At 40.7% G+C, this 15807-nt stretch overlaps 1 protein-coding gene across 1 annotated transcript; it reads right to left on the bottom strand.

The window, feature by feature from the left end:
- Positions 1 to 1213: 1213 nt before the first annotated feature.
- Positions 1214 to 15596, bottom strand: LOC121647490. Its single transcript, XM_041996995.1, has 4 exons — positions 15470 to 15596; positions 13797 to 14872; positions 13488 to 13643; positions 1214 to 1705 (listed from the first exon to the last, which is right to left on the bottom strand). Exons 1-4 carry the CDS (start codon positions 15564 to 15566, stop codon positions 1214 to 1216), a joined length of 1821 nt encoding a protein of 606 aa, XP_041852929.1. The 5' UTR covers positions 15567 to 15596.
- Positions 15597 to 15807: the final 211 nt, after the last annotated feature.

Genomic DNA, 15807 nt, shown 5'->3' on the forward strand with positions numbered 1-15807 from the left:
AGATTGTTCCCCAGCCTGGCTCCAATCAGAGCTCCCATGAGCTCCAAGCATGGTGAAGTCAGTTTCTTTAAGGGGGCTACTCTCGACTTGGATGCCACAAAGCTTGTCACAACCTCTCCCTTATTGTTCTGTCCTTGTAAGTAGGCAATGGCACTGTATGCCTTCTCACTCGCGTCGCAAAAGACATGAAGTTTCATTGCGTTTGAGTTTGGCTGGATCTCAATCTGGTACCATCTTGGAATAGCCACCAGGTGGAGCTGCGGTAGTTCTGCACACCACTGATTCCATTTTACAGTCAGGTCTGGGGGTAGTTGTTCATCCCACTTGATCCCTCTTTCCCACAACTCTTGGAATAGACACTTTACTCGTCCTGTAAATGGGGTGAGGAACCCAATCGGGTCAAAGATGCGAGCTGAGGTCTGGAGCACACTTCTCTTTGTGTTTTCCCTTTTCTTTAAAATCCACTTAGATCAAACACAAATGTATCCGTCTCTGCTCTCCACACTAATCCCAGCACTTTCAATACACTGCTGTTGGTGTCTGCATCAGTCATACATTTCAGCTCTCCTTCTGCCCATTTGGCCCTGAGCTCTGGTGAATTTGTTACCCATTTGCACAGGTTCATCCCGGCATGAGAAAGCTTCATCCACACTGCAGGAGCTTGAAATAATATCATCCACGTAGAGTGACTCTCTTAGTGCCTCCACAGTTCTGGCCTGCTTAGTCTCATACTGCTTTATATGTTCTCTTATTGTGGCAGCTAACAAGAACGGGCTGGGCGACACTCCGAATACCACTCTGGTCATTCTCAGGATGCGTAACTCCTCTTTACAGTCCTTAGTTGGAGGTCCATGCATCCATAAGAATCTGACAGCATCCTTGTCTCTTTCTTCTAAGGCTACCTGCAAGAAGGCTATCTGGTGAAGTCTGAACTTGATCAGGACGTCTAGCAGATTTGGATTCAAGTTGGGACCTGTCAGCAGGCAGTCATTCAGTGAGGGAGAGCCTTCTTTGTGTGAGGATGCGTCAAAAACTACTCTCAATTTAGTTGTCACCTTATCTTCTCGAAGAACAGCATGGTGTGGCATGTAATACTTCACTGTTTCAGGTTGTTCTGCTGATGAAACATTGTCTAGCACGTCCTCACATATGCCTTGTTCTAGATAATCTTGTATGACATCATTGTATCTTGTGTACAAGTTTGCATCCATATTTAGTCTCCTCTTAAGGCCTTCAAAACGTCTCTTTGCAACTCCGTAGTTGTCTGGGAGATAAGGCCTTCAGATCGCCGTGGCAACTCAACTCGGTATCGGCCGTCCTTGTAAGCCAGAGTCTGTTCAAAGTGACTGAGCGCCTCTGCTTCTTCTGAGTTTTGGGCTCCTTTGTCTACAATGCCAGGAGACTCCATATTCCAAAAGGCATGTAGCTGCTTTGAAATCTGTGCGCCCTCACTTACGCTAATATGCATGCATGTGGCATCAGTCAAGCTGGACGCAGACACTGGTCCTTGCAGAGCCCATCCAAAGCTGCTTTCTATGGCTACTAGAGAATTGATTATTCGCTGAATTTTGCCAGACACAATATGCCAGTAATAGTCAGCTCCTATCAGCAGTGCTAGCTCGGGACCCTCAGTGCTTTCAAGTGGGAAATCTGCGAGCTGGAGGCCCCTTCTCTTCAGCTCCTCTTGGACAGGTTCACCAGGGACCTTTATCACAGCACCGCACACTTAAGGAGTTTCCAATGCTTCAATCTCTATCCTTTGCTGTGTGCTCCAAACACTTTCCAGGGACAACTTTACAATATTGCGCAGTGTCTTTGTAGGTGTGGCAGATCCAAAGGTGTGTAGACTCAACACTTCTTGTCTTACCACTGGCAATCTCAACATCTTCACCATGTCCTTGTGGATAAAGCTTCATTGGCTGCCCCCATCTAGCAGGCAGCGTATGATCTTTCTCCCTGCTGGGCCTTCTGACCATGCCTTTACAGTCTGTAGCAGCACTGTGTTCTGTACATTTGCTTGGGGGTTCACTGTGCTAGTCACAGATGACACAACCGCCTCTGTGCCACCATTCTCCGCCTTAGCGTCATTTTGATCACAAACTGACGGATGATGTCTACGGCTACATAAGGGACATGAGACACCTTTAACTCTGCAGAACTTGACTATGTGTTTTGGCCCAAGACACGCATAACATCTTCCCATTTTTCTCAATTTTTCCCTGCGGTCAGCCCCAGAACCTTCTGCACAATGTTCTGCCTTGTAGTTGTCACTATTGCAATATACACAGGTTTGCGGTGCATTACTTGCAGTATGCAGTGCAGCTGCTGATGGCAGGCTCCATTTTCTCGCCTTACCTTCACTAAAAGGGATCACCTTGCCACACAATTTGTTAGTTGGTAAAACTTCTCTTGCAGCGTTATTTGGTCTGGCAAGCTGTTGTGCCCTCTCTCTGCTTTGAACTTCGGTTTGAATGATTTGAATGAGCTCAAGCACCTTCCATTCACCACTGGAATCGGACTTGCAGGTGTATGCCAGTGCAATGTCTTCTGGTATGAGCTGCATCAATACTGGACATAACAAGCACCCATAGGTAATTCTGTGCACTCCTAAGGATTCCAGGCTACGAATCTGGATTTCGCATTCATCATACAGGGCTCTGAGGGCCGCCACATCAGAGGATTTTCTTACAGGTGTCAGACTCAGTAATTTGGACATATGCGCACTGATCACAAGGTCCTTTCTCCCGAAACGGCTCTGAAGTAGTTGCACTGCTGTGTCATAATTACTATCCGAAATTGTGAGAACGTTTATTGAGCTGAACACTGTCATGTTTTTACAAATACGTGAAGGGAAAAGCGGCTAGTTTCTTCTTATACGGAAACATTACTACCGAGAGCAACTTACTCTTTCTCAAAAAAAATGCTATACTTCCGGTCCAAAGAATATCAAAATAAGAGCATGTTACATGTACTCAAATGAAATCGTATGAGCTTAACTAGAGAAAATAAACATTTCACAACACCCTCCCTCTCTTTCTGTTCTAACACCAGCTGTCAGTGATCAGCTGATCAGCTTTTCTGTTCCTAGTATCGTCTGTCCTAAAAGAATGAGATGAAATTACAAGGAAAAAGTTGAAAAAACTGCAATTAGCTTTTTTTCTTGGTTCTTTTGTTTGTTTGGATTTTTTGCTTTTTTTACAGTGTATTCAAATATATTTATGCATTAATATAAACGTATGACTCCATACTTTATATGCAGTGGACCAAGGTTGATTACTAATACTGCGCAACAACCATTGCCAGTCTTCTTGAGTTGGATGTTCTTGTCCAAACACTGTATTTTTATTTCAAGGTAGTTCTTAGTCAATTACTTTTAATCTGGGGATTTACATTCTTTCAAAGAATATGGTAAGATAAACCCACTGAAAACATTCGTGTAACGCATTTCTAAATTTATGCTGAACTTGAAAAAAGGTTATTGTGATATTCCGCTCAAGCTAACAGCTCAGTTGTGACACCAATTGAATCTTAAGAAGCTGAACTAAATTGATTTAAAGAAATTTGAATGACAGCAATCAAGATTTAAATGTTTTTAGAAACTATATTTTGGTTATTTATGCTGACATAAATATTATGTTCTTGTTATATATACTGACTGAAAAACAGTGAAAAACCTCAAGAAAAAGTTAATATTTAACAAAAATAAAATACTTACTGCAGTAAAGAGTCCACATGTTGCCTTTAAAGCTTTTTTGTAAAGCTACAAAAATCTGTAATGAAGAAACATCTGTGTTAAAAGCTCATAACGTGTATGTGATAGAAGTGCAGGATTTAGAAGCTAATTATAAACTTCAGCTTTTCCAGAATGTATTAAAGATCAAAATCTTGCAGCCTGATGCCCTGCACCAGGTAATCCCCTCCCTGCTATAAAGAAATCTGGGATCCATCTCAGTTAATCTGTCTGCTGCTAAATAACTACGTGTATCCAAGGTTTTTCCTCAACATCTCTCAGTAGAGAAATCCAGAGGGAGAACATGGTGGAATGAAAATCATGCATGTTTTATTACCATATTTTTATCACATCCTCCAGGTTTAAATCCTTGCTCTGCTCATGCCTCTACTCACCAGGAACGTCACAGTAGCAGTTGGAAGCAATGAGAGCTGAACTTGCTGGTGAATATTCCCTTTGACAAGCTGAGGTAAGAGCCAAGAGACAGTAAAACGTGCTCAGTTTGCAGGAATGGCAACATTCTCTGAATACATTACATTCACCTATAGGTCGTTGTGCATATTTTGAAGAGAAATGCAGAAAGGATAATATGATGAGGAAACATTCTTGGCTATGCATGCTTGGCAGAAGGTTTACTGCTATTGTGTAGATTGAACATTTCCTCCAACTCTTTTACAGGCTTTTATGTGCATTTACAGAGGATGAATCCCATTGGCTCTGGTCTCCTAGTGTCACCTCAAATTATCCACACTGAAAAAAGTAAACAAAGCTATTGTTCATTTAATCTCACACTTAAGGCGAATTTATACTCTGAGACACCGTCTATGTTGCTCCAAGGAGGCCCGACGCACACTTCTTCCAGACCTGACGTGCACCCCTACTACCCAGACAGTTAGGTGGAAGTATTATCTTGGGATTGGCAGTGTTGGGGTAGTTACTCTAAAAAAGTAATTAGTTACTAGTTACTCATTACTTCTGTAAATTGTAATGAAATTACTTTATTCATTACTGCATTTGAAAAGAAACGCCAGTACTTATTACTTTACTTCACCATTTCTTAATTCACCATGTAGAGGACGAACATTATAGCCGAATCATCACTGCCTGTCTGCATAGTGTTTACTGTATATTGTAATCAAAATGGCTTTAAAACCATAAGAACAACATCCCTGTCTGTGGGAAGAAATTGGCACATTTGTCTCATAATCTTTTTATCTAGTATTTTTCTAAACCTGGGCGATTCAATAATCGACATGGGGAGCATGTCTCCTACAATGAACCCTGCATCTAGCTTGTTAATTTCTGTCTTACCGGCTGCTGCGCTCCAGAAAATGTTGAAAAAAGCTTAGCTTGTTTAGGCGGGTCGGCTGCTTGTTCAGGCGGGTCGGCTGCTGGAGGACTCCTTCCACTGACTGACGAGCAGGATCTTTCACCACAAGTTTGGACAGAAACTGGACTGAACTGAAAATAATGTGAATATCGCCACTGACCAAAAGCCTGTATCTCCGACTTTTCAGCTTCATTTTTCTTTCTCTTTAGTTGGCGCACAATCAGCTGTCATTCAAATTGATCTCTATGGCAACGTGCCCAGGCAAGCACACACACAGGCAGCAGCATGCGTGTACCACTTAAAACAGATCAGAACTTTACACATAGGCAAACACGGCTCGAGTAACACAGAAAAACATGTAACTGTAGTACAGTAAAGTAATTTTGTTACCAATATTTTAAGTGTAATGCACTACTTTACTTCATACCCAAAAAGTAATATCGTTACTGTAACGCGTTCCTGTAACAAATTCGTTGAATTGTGTAGTAACCGCCATCTTTAAAAACAACATCTAATGGATCAAGTTGATGAGAAGCTGATCGAATTATTTTGTTTTCTCCCACAAGCTAATAAAGACACTGAACCATACTGGATGCCATTGTTGTTTTAAAACAGAAAATACATATCAAACTGAAGTAAACCATCAAAAGAACTCCGACGTGGTGTGTTTACCAGCCGATACCACCCCTGCTGCCACCTTCAGATTAGGAGGAGAAACTGCAACACAACGCCAAAACGACGTGTACCCCCTACGCTTGAGTGTGAGAGCAAACTCACTAGCAACAGCTGTGCTGTAACTGACCGCACACGTGAGCATAGGCTCCTCCTGCTTTCTGGCTCGGCCACTCCCTCTCATTAGTGCAACTGCTTCCACCTGCTGACAACACCTGCTAGTCATCTCATCATCTCCCTGGCTTCGACCTTGCGTGCTCTTGACTTTGCCTTTTGTCTCAGCCCTGTTCAGTGTCTGGATTTACCTGGACCATGTTCTTGAAGGACAAGCAATCACAGTGAGTTTTCACTTGCTTACCATAACATCTCACCATCTTGTTGCTACCTCCTGGGCTTCTCTTTACTCACATGTTCTGTCTTCTTGCAGTCAGTCCCGTTGGTCCAGAAGAAATGAGTTTACTTAGCAAGGGGGTGTCTGGAGTTCAAATCCTACCTGGGTCTCTGCTGTGGTTACAGACCAACGCACCTAACTCCTCTTGGAAATATAATAAAGTTTGTCTATCCCTTTCCCCAGCCTATTTGGGTCCACACCATCCCTGTTACAGTTTAATGTATTTTTTCTTATTTCTATGGTTGAAAAATCCTTAATACTTTTTTTTTGTTTGTTTTTTACTTTACCACAACGTTTACTGACAACAGAGCACCAAAGTGATTTTTTAAATTTTGATCTATGCACCTTTGTGTGCATGTGCACTCTTTCAGCATAGTTCTGGTGGGATAACAGTTCTTCCGCGTCAAACTGCACCTCCATTTCAGAGCGACATTGGCACTGGTGAAGAAAATAATAAAAATTTTGTTCTGTTTTTTTTAGTTTTCAACATGTCTATAGTACTGTGTGTGTTTGACCGGATTAAATTTTCAGCTCTTGGGGTCGAAGCACATTATGAATGGGAAAGTCAGAACCTGAGAGAGGAGGACATTCTATGGTAAGGTCAAATTTTAATTCTAATACGACTGAAATTAAATGAAAAGTTGTTAAATCTAGACGGTAACTGTTCATGCATTGTTTGAAACTTGTATGAGAGTGTGTGTGAGCTCTGACACCTTCTGCCATGATTTAAACTAAACTGAGCTAGGGATGTGGCCTACCTTTGTTTTTTGTTTTTTTGTTTTTTTTTTTAATGCACTAAACAAAAATCAAATAATTTAAGTAATGAATTACAACTTGTCAAGCTCCATTTAAAGCCGCTTTGTTAACCCACCGGGCACATTCTTCTGGCTCTAGTGCTACAACACTTAATGCAGAACACTGAACATACACATCAAATGAAAGCAGATTCTGTCGAAGAATATGTACGCCAAAGTACACTTCTCCTAAGGATCAGACAGCAGCTAAAGAACCGCAACAGAAATCACGCACCGTGAAGTTTGTTTACGCTAAATTAGAAAGGGGACCTTTGAACAGGGTTGGTGTTTGTCTGAAATCCTTTTGACGCTGGCTTTTCTGATAAATGTGTAGTTCTAGACTACACTAATGGGTGTGGGTCAGTACGTATCGGTCTGGTTCGGTATACCCAGATATGTTACGTCTCTACAGCCGACAGACATTTATATGTAGATGCGGCGTTCAGTGCTGCTCGTCCATTTATTACATTACGTGTAAAAGGCACAAGGCGCCTCGACTATGGAAATGATCACAAATCATTCAACTGTTAAATTACTCTTTAAACAATAAATTGAAGATTAAATATAGCAAGTAAGATATATAACCACGGAAAAGTTAATTTGCAGAGAAATAACAATTTACTTGTGAAATATTTTTTTTTTTACTTGTTTTTTTTTAACAAGTTAAAAAAGAAAAAAAAAAACTTGTGAAATTATTAGGGGTACATCATGACATGTCTGTGATCCATGCAATATCTTTCACCCTCACCACCCCACCAGGCCTAAATTAACTATTCAGATTTAGTTTTAATCATATATAAGACATATGCAGTGTGTCAAGCTCAACTCACAACAGAAGGCATAATAATATTCTGTCATGTTTGCATTGCATAGATTGTAATTCATTTTACATTGAGAATACCCAACAAAGAAACTGTCTCCTTTAACTTCAGGAAAGCACCTTCCAATTCAGTTGTATTCTGGCTGCGCAACCTTTTGGAAGCTTCTCATCAGCTTGTAATAAGACTGTGCAATGTCATGAGTATTGCAATAATTTCCCAAAACACTCACACAACTCTTGTATTTTTTCCTCAGTAATCAATACATGTGGAAATGTAAAGACTGTGGCCATTCATATTCAAGAAGGTATGAACTTCGGAAACATTGTAAACTTGATCATCAACATTATAGACGGGGTCATGCTTACCTCTGTACTTATGAGAACTGCCCATGCACATGCAGGATATGAAAGGCTCTGATGACCCATCTAAGCAAATACCATTCTGCTCAAAAGTCCACACAGAAAGATTGCATTTCACATTTTAAGTGCCACATCTGTGAGAACAATCAACTTTCGACTGAGACGGACTATTTTCAACACATTGGGACACATTTAAAAAAACATGAATCTGTGAATTGCATGTTCATTGTTCATATGAAACAAATCTTTATGATGCTTTCAGAACTCACAAATAGAGAAAACATACCCCCCATACCATTCACAATTTTAAGCCTTGTGTTTATGAACCTGTTGATAGCCTTGCTACTGAATCATTTGAAAGTGGCACTACTGAGCAGTAAGATGATGGTTTACCATCTGAAGAATTTCCTGATCAAGAATCAACAGATTTGACTAAAGTTGTTGAACTAAAATTAGCTTCAGTCTTTTTTAAGTTAGAACACTTTTTTCTGTAGCTATAAATGAACTACTTGAAGAGTTGGGGTATTTAGCTGGAACTGCCACTGTGCCAGTAGCCCAAAAGACTATTTTTTGACATTTAACAAGAAAACTGTTGCAGAGTTAATGAACCTGTTGTGAAAGTTTGCCACTGTACTTTGCAATTCAAATCCTATTCAAGTTACCATAGAAAACCATGGTCCACTTTCTACTGCTTGGAAATGGAAGGCTTACTATAGAAAACACTTTAACGTTGTGGTACCTGTTGAATATGTATTAGACCAAAAGAATCATGATTCATTTCAGTATGTACCTTCACTAAAATCTTTGCAGCACCTTTTAAAGGAAATACAGTTCATCCCAAAAAGGACAAGGATCCTTTTGGGATTGACTTCTCTTTAAAAGAAATGCTATTCTCTCAAATAAATGTGCAATTTCTTTGATTTTGTATGTTGATGACTATGAAATATGCCTTCCCTTTGGTACATCATGTAAAAAAGCATAAAATCTGTGCCTTGTATTAGATTTTAGGCAATTTGAACAATGAGATCGAAGCTGGAGGTTTCTCTCTGAGATCTGAGGAGAGTCACTTGAGTCATCTAAAAACCCTTGAGGAAAATTCTTTGAACAATTGTTAGTTTTATGTGTTCTGTCAGAAAAACTTGCTAGTTTCAATGTTACAAGTGGTTTCCCTTTAGACATTGTACACAATTTATTTGAGGAAATTGTACCTTGTGAAATATCTGTGTTTGACTGTATTTATTTCTATAAAGTATTTTACTTTGGAAACTTTAAACAAGGCGATTGAATATTTTCCCTGTAGATGGAATGATGAAACAAATCGGCCTCACTCTGTTCTACTGCACTATGCATCCAGGAAGACATTTGATAGAAATGTATGTGAGAACTGGCCCTTGCTTAGATTTTTTCCCACTACTACTTGGACAGAAAGTGCCCACTGATGAACCATCCAGGAAACTCCTTGCTGACTTGAGGGACATTGTGGAAATTGTTGTTTCTCCAGTTTACCCCCAGAAATCAATTGCAAATTTGAACATGAAGATCTCTGAGTACAGAGTTAGATTTAAAGAGGTTTTTCCCAAGTCAAACTTTCTGTCTAAACATAATTTCTTAGAGCATTTCCCTCATTTAATCTGTGCATTTGCCCCACTAGTTGCATTTTGGACTTTGCACTTCGAAGCAAAGGACAGTTTTTTCAAAAGAGTTGTGCAACCTACAGCTTACTTCAAAAATGTGCTTCTTTCCTTAGCACGAAGACCTCAGTTTATCATGGCCCATCATCTTCACATGGGAAGCTTTCCCAGTTCCCCCTGGAAGTAACAAATGTTTCAACTCTTCCCACTGATGTTTTGAAAGCGGATATTGCGTTTGCTCTCAGACAGAGGCACCTAGAGTTGGATGTTGTATGCTTGGCTAAAACTGCAACATACAGTGGCCTGAACTACAGGAATAGAATGATGCTTGCACATGGCTTATTGGCAGGACTGCCTGTATTTGTGGAATTCAGATGATTGTTGTCAATGATAAACTGTTTTTCATCGTCAGAAAGTTCAGTGCCTGGTACTGGGAACATTACAGAGCTTATGAACTGAAAAGATGTCCTACAAAAAAGATGGAACTGGTTGACCCAAACCAACTCGCAGATCCATACCCACTGGCTGACTGCACAAGTAGGGAAATGTGACTCATAACACAAAAGGTTTATGCATGTTAAGTTCAGCCTTATGATGGAACACTAAACAAAGAATTTACAAAATTTAAAGGTCCCGTATGATTACTTCAAGACTATATTTATTCTCAGACTGCACTAAAGTATCTTCTTGATTCACAGCTTATGGTCTTCATTTTCTCAAAAGATAGGCCATTAAGGCAAGGCAAGGTAAGGCAGTTTATTTGTATATAACATTTCATGTACAGGACAATTCAAAGGGCTTTACATAAAACAAAGACATTACAGATATTTAGAAATAGTAAAAGGCATCAACACATAATCACAATGAAATAATAAATTACATTAAAATGATTAAAAGCAAAATAAGTTAAAAAAGTTTCTGTGCAGATTTCATGCATAGGCGCATGAGAAAAGAAATGCTTTTAACCTGGATTTAAAAATGTCTACATTTGGTGAAAGTTTAATCTCCACTGGCAGTTTGTTCCACTTGTTTGCAGCATAACAGCTAAATGCTGCTTCTCCATGTTTAGTCTGGACTCTGGTCTGGACTAGTTGACCAGAGTCTTTGGATTTAAGAGCTCTGCTAGGTTTATATTCTCTGAACATATGACAGATGTATTCTGGGCCTAAGACTTGTGTTGGTTCTTGGAGCTTACAACAGAACAGTTTAACGCTCTATCTATCTCTCTATCTCTCTATCTCTCTATCTCTCTCTCTCGAAGAGCTCGTTGATGAAGTAAAAAATGCATGTGGATTAGTGGGATACATAAGGTTGCAATACAGGGACACTGATTTTGGGAACATATTTGTGAATCTGTCCTCAACAGCTATGATTAAGGATCTTTCCGTTCTTAAAGTAATCCAGTTAGATCCAATTTCCACAACCTTGTTGATCTCGCAACGAGTACCAGCACTTCATTTGGGGTGGACAGTGTCTGCACATACAGATGACACAATACTGCTTTGCAGCCCTTCCTCAGACTCACATAGAACACAGTAGTTGCCACAAGTCTGCCAAATCCCATGCTTCTACGACAGAATACCAACTTCAGAGGGCAAATGCAGAGTGCATAAAAGACCAAACTAGACTGACACCTACCTCAAAAATGCACTCAGACATTGGAGAAATTAGCTGAAAGTACCTATGTATACACACCATATCCTGAAGATTGTCACTATGTTGCTGAGGCACTGACAAGAAAGCTCCCCTGCCTATGAGAACCAGGGTCTTTCAATATGACCTATGGGTAGAAACACAGAAAAAAAAAACACCAGGTATGTGACATTCCCTAGAATTGTGCAAAACCTGAAAAAAAAAAGATAAAAGAAACTTTGACAAAATTTTCAAACATCACTAAAAAGTCTTACGCTCTCATCAGGTGGTTTTTCAGACGTGTCGATATAGATGTAGTGTCACGGTGTGAGGTGGGGATTGGAATTTCCCAGCCACCTCTGAAGGCATCTTTCCCCTAATTGATTGCTTTGCTCTAATTGCTGATGCTTTCCACCTGTGTTGCTCCCTATTTAAGCAGGAGTCTTCCTGCCGCTTACTGCCAGATTGTCAGTGTTAACTCCTGAACGCTTCTAGCCATCTCTACTGCCTATGGACCTGTTTTCTCCCAGAGTTGTTACCTCAGCCTGCCCCAGCCTGGTAACTCTGTTTTTTGCCTGATTCTTTTAGGAACTTTCTCTTGGATTGGATTTTGGATTATGGACATTACTCACTCCTTATTGGATCAATAGGAGGACTAACCAGACTTTATGAAGTGCTCATCCCAGACAGGGAAACCCAGCGTAACATTCCTCTGTCATTCTCACTAACCTCTGGCTCAGCAGTCTCTTTTTCAGCTTCCCGGCAGATGTTCCTCTAAAGAGCTCTCTCTCTCTCTTATTCTGAGCACCCTTGCCTGGGTTCCATCCCACCTGCTGGTACGTTGTGATCTTACCTATAAACAATAACTCCTGAGTATTCAAAGTTCTCACCCCTGTTCTCCAGCGTTCAGAAAAGTCAACTGCCAAAGACCAGAGTCTACAACCCTTAAACATTCCCCTGAACTCAATAAATCTTATTTACTCCAGTCCTAAGGTCTCTGATATATTGTGGGTCCAGCCTGCTGATTTGTGACATGTATATCAGATAAGTGTAATGGAAACACTTGCTTTGCATTAACACTTAACCGGACGTGGCGTAGGGGGTCACTTTGTCAGTTCATTTCAGATAAAGATGGCACAGTATTGGTAGACGCTGGAGGAGACGGAAATCATAATCATGAAGATATAATTAAAGGAAAAAAATATAATCGTCATCCTTGATAGCAAACGGCGAAATGCAAAGTTTTACAAAGAATTAATCTCCATCCTCAAAATTGAGTCTAACGGGACTAGATTTTACGGTAATAATGGCTAATGTGCTAAACACCATTCAATGGAAGCGCCTGCAAATCACAATTGCACTTTGGCTAAATTTTAGAAAGATCACTTTGATTTTGCAAGAAACTGTAATAGAAACACAGCTACATTCTGGTTTGGTAGCATTTGTATTAGCATACTGGTCAGACCACATTCCAGGGCAGGAGGATCAGATGAAGACTCTCCAAAGCTCTTGAAATGGCATTTGTTTCTTTACATTTATGATGTATTGCTGAAATAAAAAGAAAAAAATGTATAGCCTACGTTTTCAAATGATATACCACAAAGATTGATTCATATTGTAAAGAAAAATCCTTTTCGTTTCATACACACAAAAAAAAGTTTTTTTCTGAATTTTCACCAACTTTGCCAACTTTATAACATGATGTTATGGCACAAAAAATTAAAATAATTTTTAATTTTAAAAATGGAAGCGTGTCCTGGTTTTACAGCCAAGGGTCTTAAAATGACCTGAAAAATTAGTTTCTAAGTAAGGAGGACTGAAATGTCAACATGACAAATGTACAAAGATACCTGTCATTTTTTTTCCAAAGCATTTTATTTTTGTCATTTAAATACAAAACAAATGAAAAATGGACGTAATAAAAGAACTCCACATATTTGTACATATTTACATTAGGAAATAGCGACATGAGCTGGCATTTTAGTGCTCTTGCAGTCCATCTGCAGTGTCAGTGTCACAACATGCTTGGCACTCCCATGGTGTCTCCTTCTTGCATTTGCCACAGGTGTACTTGTAGCAGCGAAAACATCTCACAGAGGCAGAATTCTGTATGCATTGTTGCTTGACCTGACACTTGGCTCTTTTCCCAGGGCTAGGTGTGAGAGGTTGCTGCAGATACACTTCCTCCTTGTGTGCCTTCTTCGCGCTCACATGAGATTTGGCCAACTCTTTTGCCAGCTCAATCAGGAAGTCCACCCGTCTCTCCTGCACTCCAGTGCATGCCTTATGCACAATATGAGCATTCAATGCTGCCATGTCGATCATATTGTAGAACACGGCGACTGGCCATCTCCGTGTTGGTGCGCGCACACTGTACTCACGCACCATCTGGTCCATCACATCCACTCCGCACTTTGTGGTGTTGTACTTTGTCACAGTGTTTGGCTTCTTTTTGGGGGTATCTTCATTCTCAATCACTGTGTGCATGCTACTGAGGACGTAGACCATCTTCTTTCGTTTTGGCGCATATACTGTCAGGGTTGCTTCGGGGGTGGAAAACACTCGTGTGGTGAATTCAGCCTGGTCCTTCTGTCTAGTTGACTGTGGAATTTCGCGGCGAATCTTGTTGACGGTGCCGAGGATGGAGGTTCTACGGCTACGCAGGCGTTGTGCAAGAGACAGAGATGTGAAGAAATTGTCTGTGGTTACAGTTCTGCCCTTATCCATGAATGGCTCCATCAGCTTCATGACAACACTCTCAGACAGTCTCTCTCCACTTGGACGACTGGGGTCCTTTCCAAGATATGGGAGGACGTTGCAAATGTACTTCGATTTCAAGTCACAGGCTACCCAAAACTTGATGCCAAATTTGTCGGGTTTACTTGCAATGTACTGCAGGAAAGTGCAGCGAGTCTTTGATGGGAAGAGTTGTTCGTTGATGGTGATGTGTCGACCAGGGTTGTAGGATGAGATGCAGTTATTGACGAAAGATCCCCAAACATCCGAAATTGCCGCAAACCTATCAATCTCTGCTCTCTGGTTGCGTGTGAACCTGTCATCAAAGCGTAGATGTTGCATGATGTTTTGGAAGCGGTTTCGGGCCATAGTAGCAATGATGTGTGGGTTTCCCAGATTGGCGGACCAGCTGTCACGTAGGGATGGAACATGGGTCACCCCCCGCAAGATTATGACTGCAATAAATGCCTTCAGTTCTGGGAGGTCCATGAACCAATCCACTTGCTCCGTTTGCCGTGCATGCTGATTTGTCCATTGCTGAATCCTTCGAAGCATGTCGAGCGTAATGAAACACAGGAAGCTCTGAAGACGACTCCCGATACTTCTCCTGGCCTTAGCTGTTGGCTCTCCATCTGCATCGTATGCTTCTATTGGAGTGAAATGGAGATGTGGCCCCAGCTGTTCTTCACGCCACTCTGTACCATCTTTAGCGATTTCTGTTGGCTCACCCTCCAACCGAGTTCTCTTTTCTGGAGGAAGAGTGGAAGTCTCCTCATCTGCACGTAAACACATAGAAATTAGTTAATCTTTTTTTTAAATTACCAAATCAAATTATAGATCCTATACCCTATTCCTCAGTCGATTGATTGATTTTACAACTTGGGAGATTCACTCAAACAGGAAGAATTTGTTTTTAGTTCTAACCGTATACACGACAAAACATTTCTTATTTGTCTATGAAAACAAAATATACAATGAAGAGGCAGACAATATATTTATTTTCTTTTACAAGACAATTCAAGGCATCTTCACTTTATATCTCCCTTTCCATTATGTTCATTTTTTATGTTTTAGTTTCTTTTTTCATTGGATAACTCTAAAGTTCACAACAGTCTTATGGTTTGAGTACAAAGTAATCATGGGATAAAAATAGTATTTTTGGGAAAGCTTACCTGAAGACTGCTCAGAGTCTGAATCCAGCTGAAGGTGTATCTCTTCGTCTTCTGAGTCACACGGGCTTGTGTCCGCCAGGATCAGCTCCAAGGCCTGCTTCGTGGTATAGTGTCTCTGCATTTTTCCTTCTGTGTGTTCAAGGTGAAGCAAGCGGGCAATACCCCTCAACACAAAAGGCTGCATGCAAATTTCACCCTTACAAAACAGCTCAAGTTCCTTTAGTTTTGATGGAGAGTGTTTGTGCACAGAATTGAGCAGAGTCCTGCCCCCTGCTGAATCCTCAGGTAATGGCTGCATTTGCAAATGAAAAGATGCTAATTGTGGCTGCCAGAGTCTTTCGGTTTGGACTAAGGGCCTTTTGGGAAGGTTCTGGGTTTTCTGGGGGGTTATAGAAATCTCTGGGTTTCCTAGTGTTAAACTCCTGGTTTTTCTTTGACCTCTGCCAGTTCATTGTCTGAGTCTTGCCACCGCTTCGTGACAATATATGAGGAAAGATAAAAACATACTTTGAGCCGGTGCTTGACACAGACACTTTATG

Source organism: Melanotaenia boesemani, chromosome 10 (genome assembly GCF_017639745.1).
Source record: "Melanotaenia boesemani isolate fMelBoe1 chromosome 10, fMelBoe1.pri, whole genome shotgun sequence".
NCBI lineage: Eukaryota > Metazoa > Chordata > Actinopteri > Atheriniformes > Melanotaeniidae > Melanotaenia > Melanotaenia boesemani.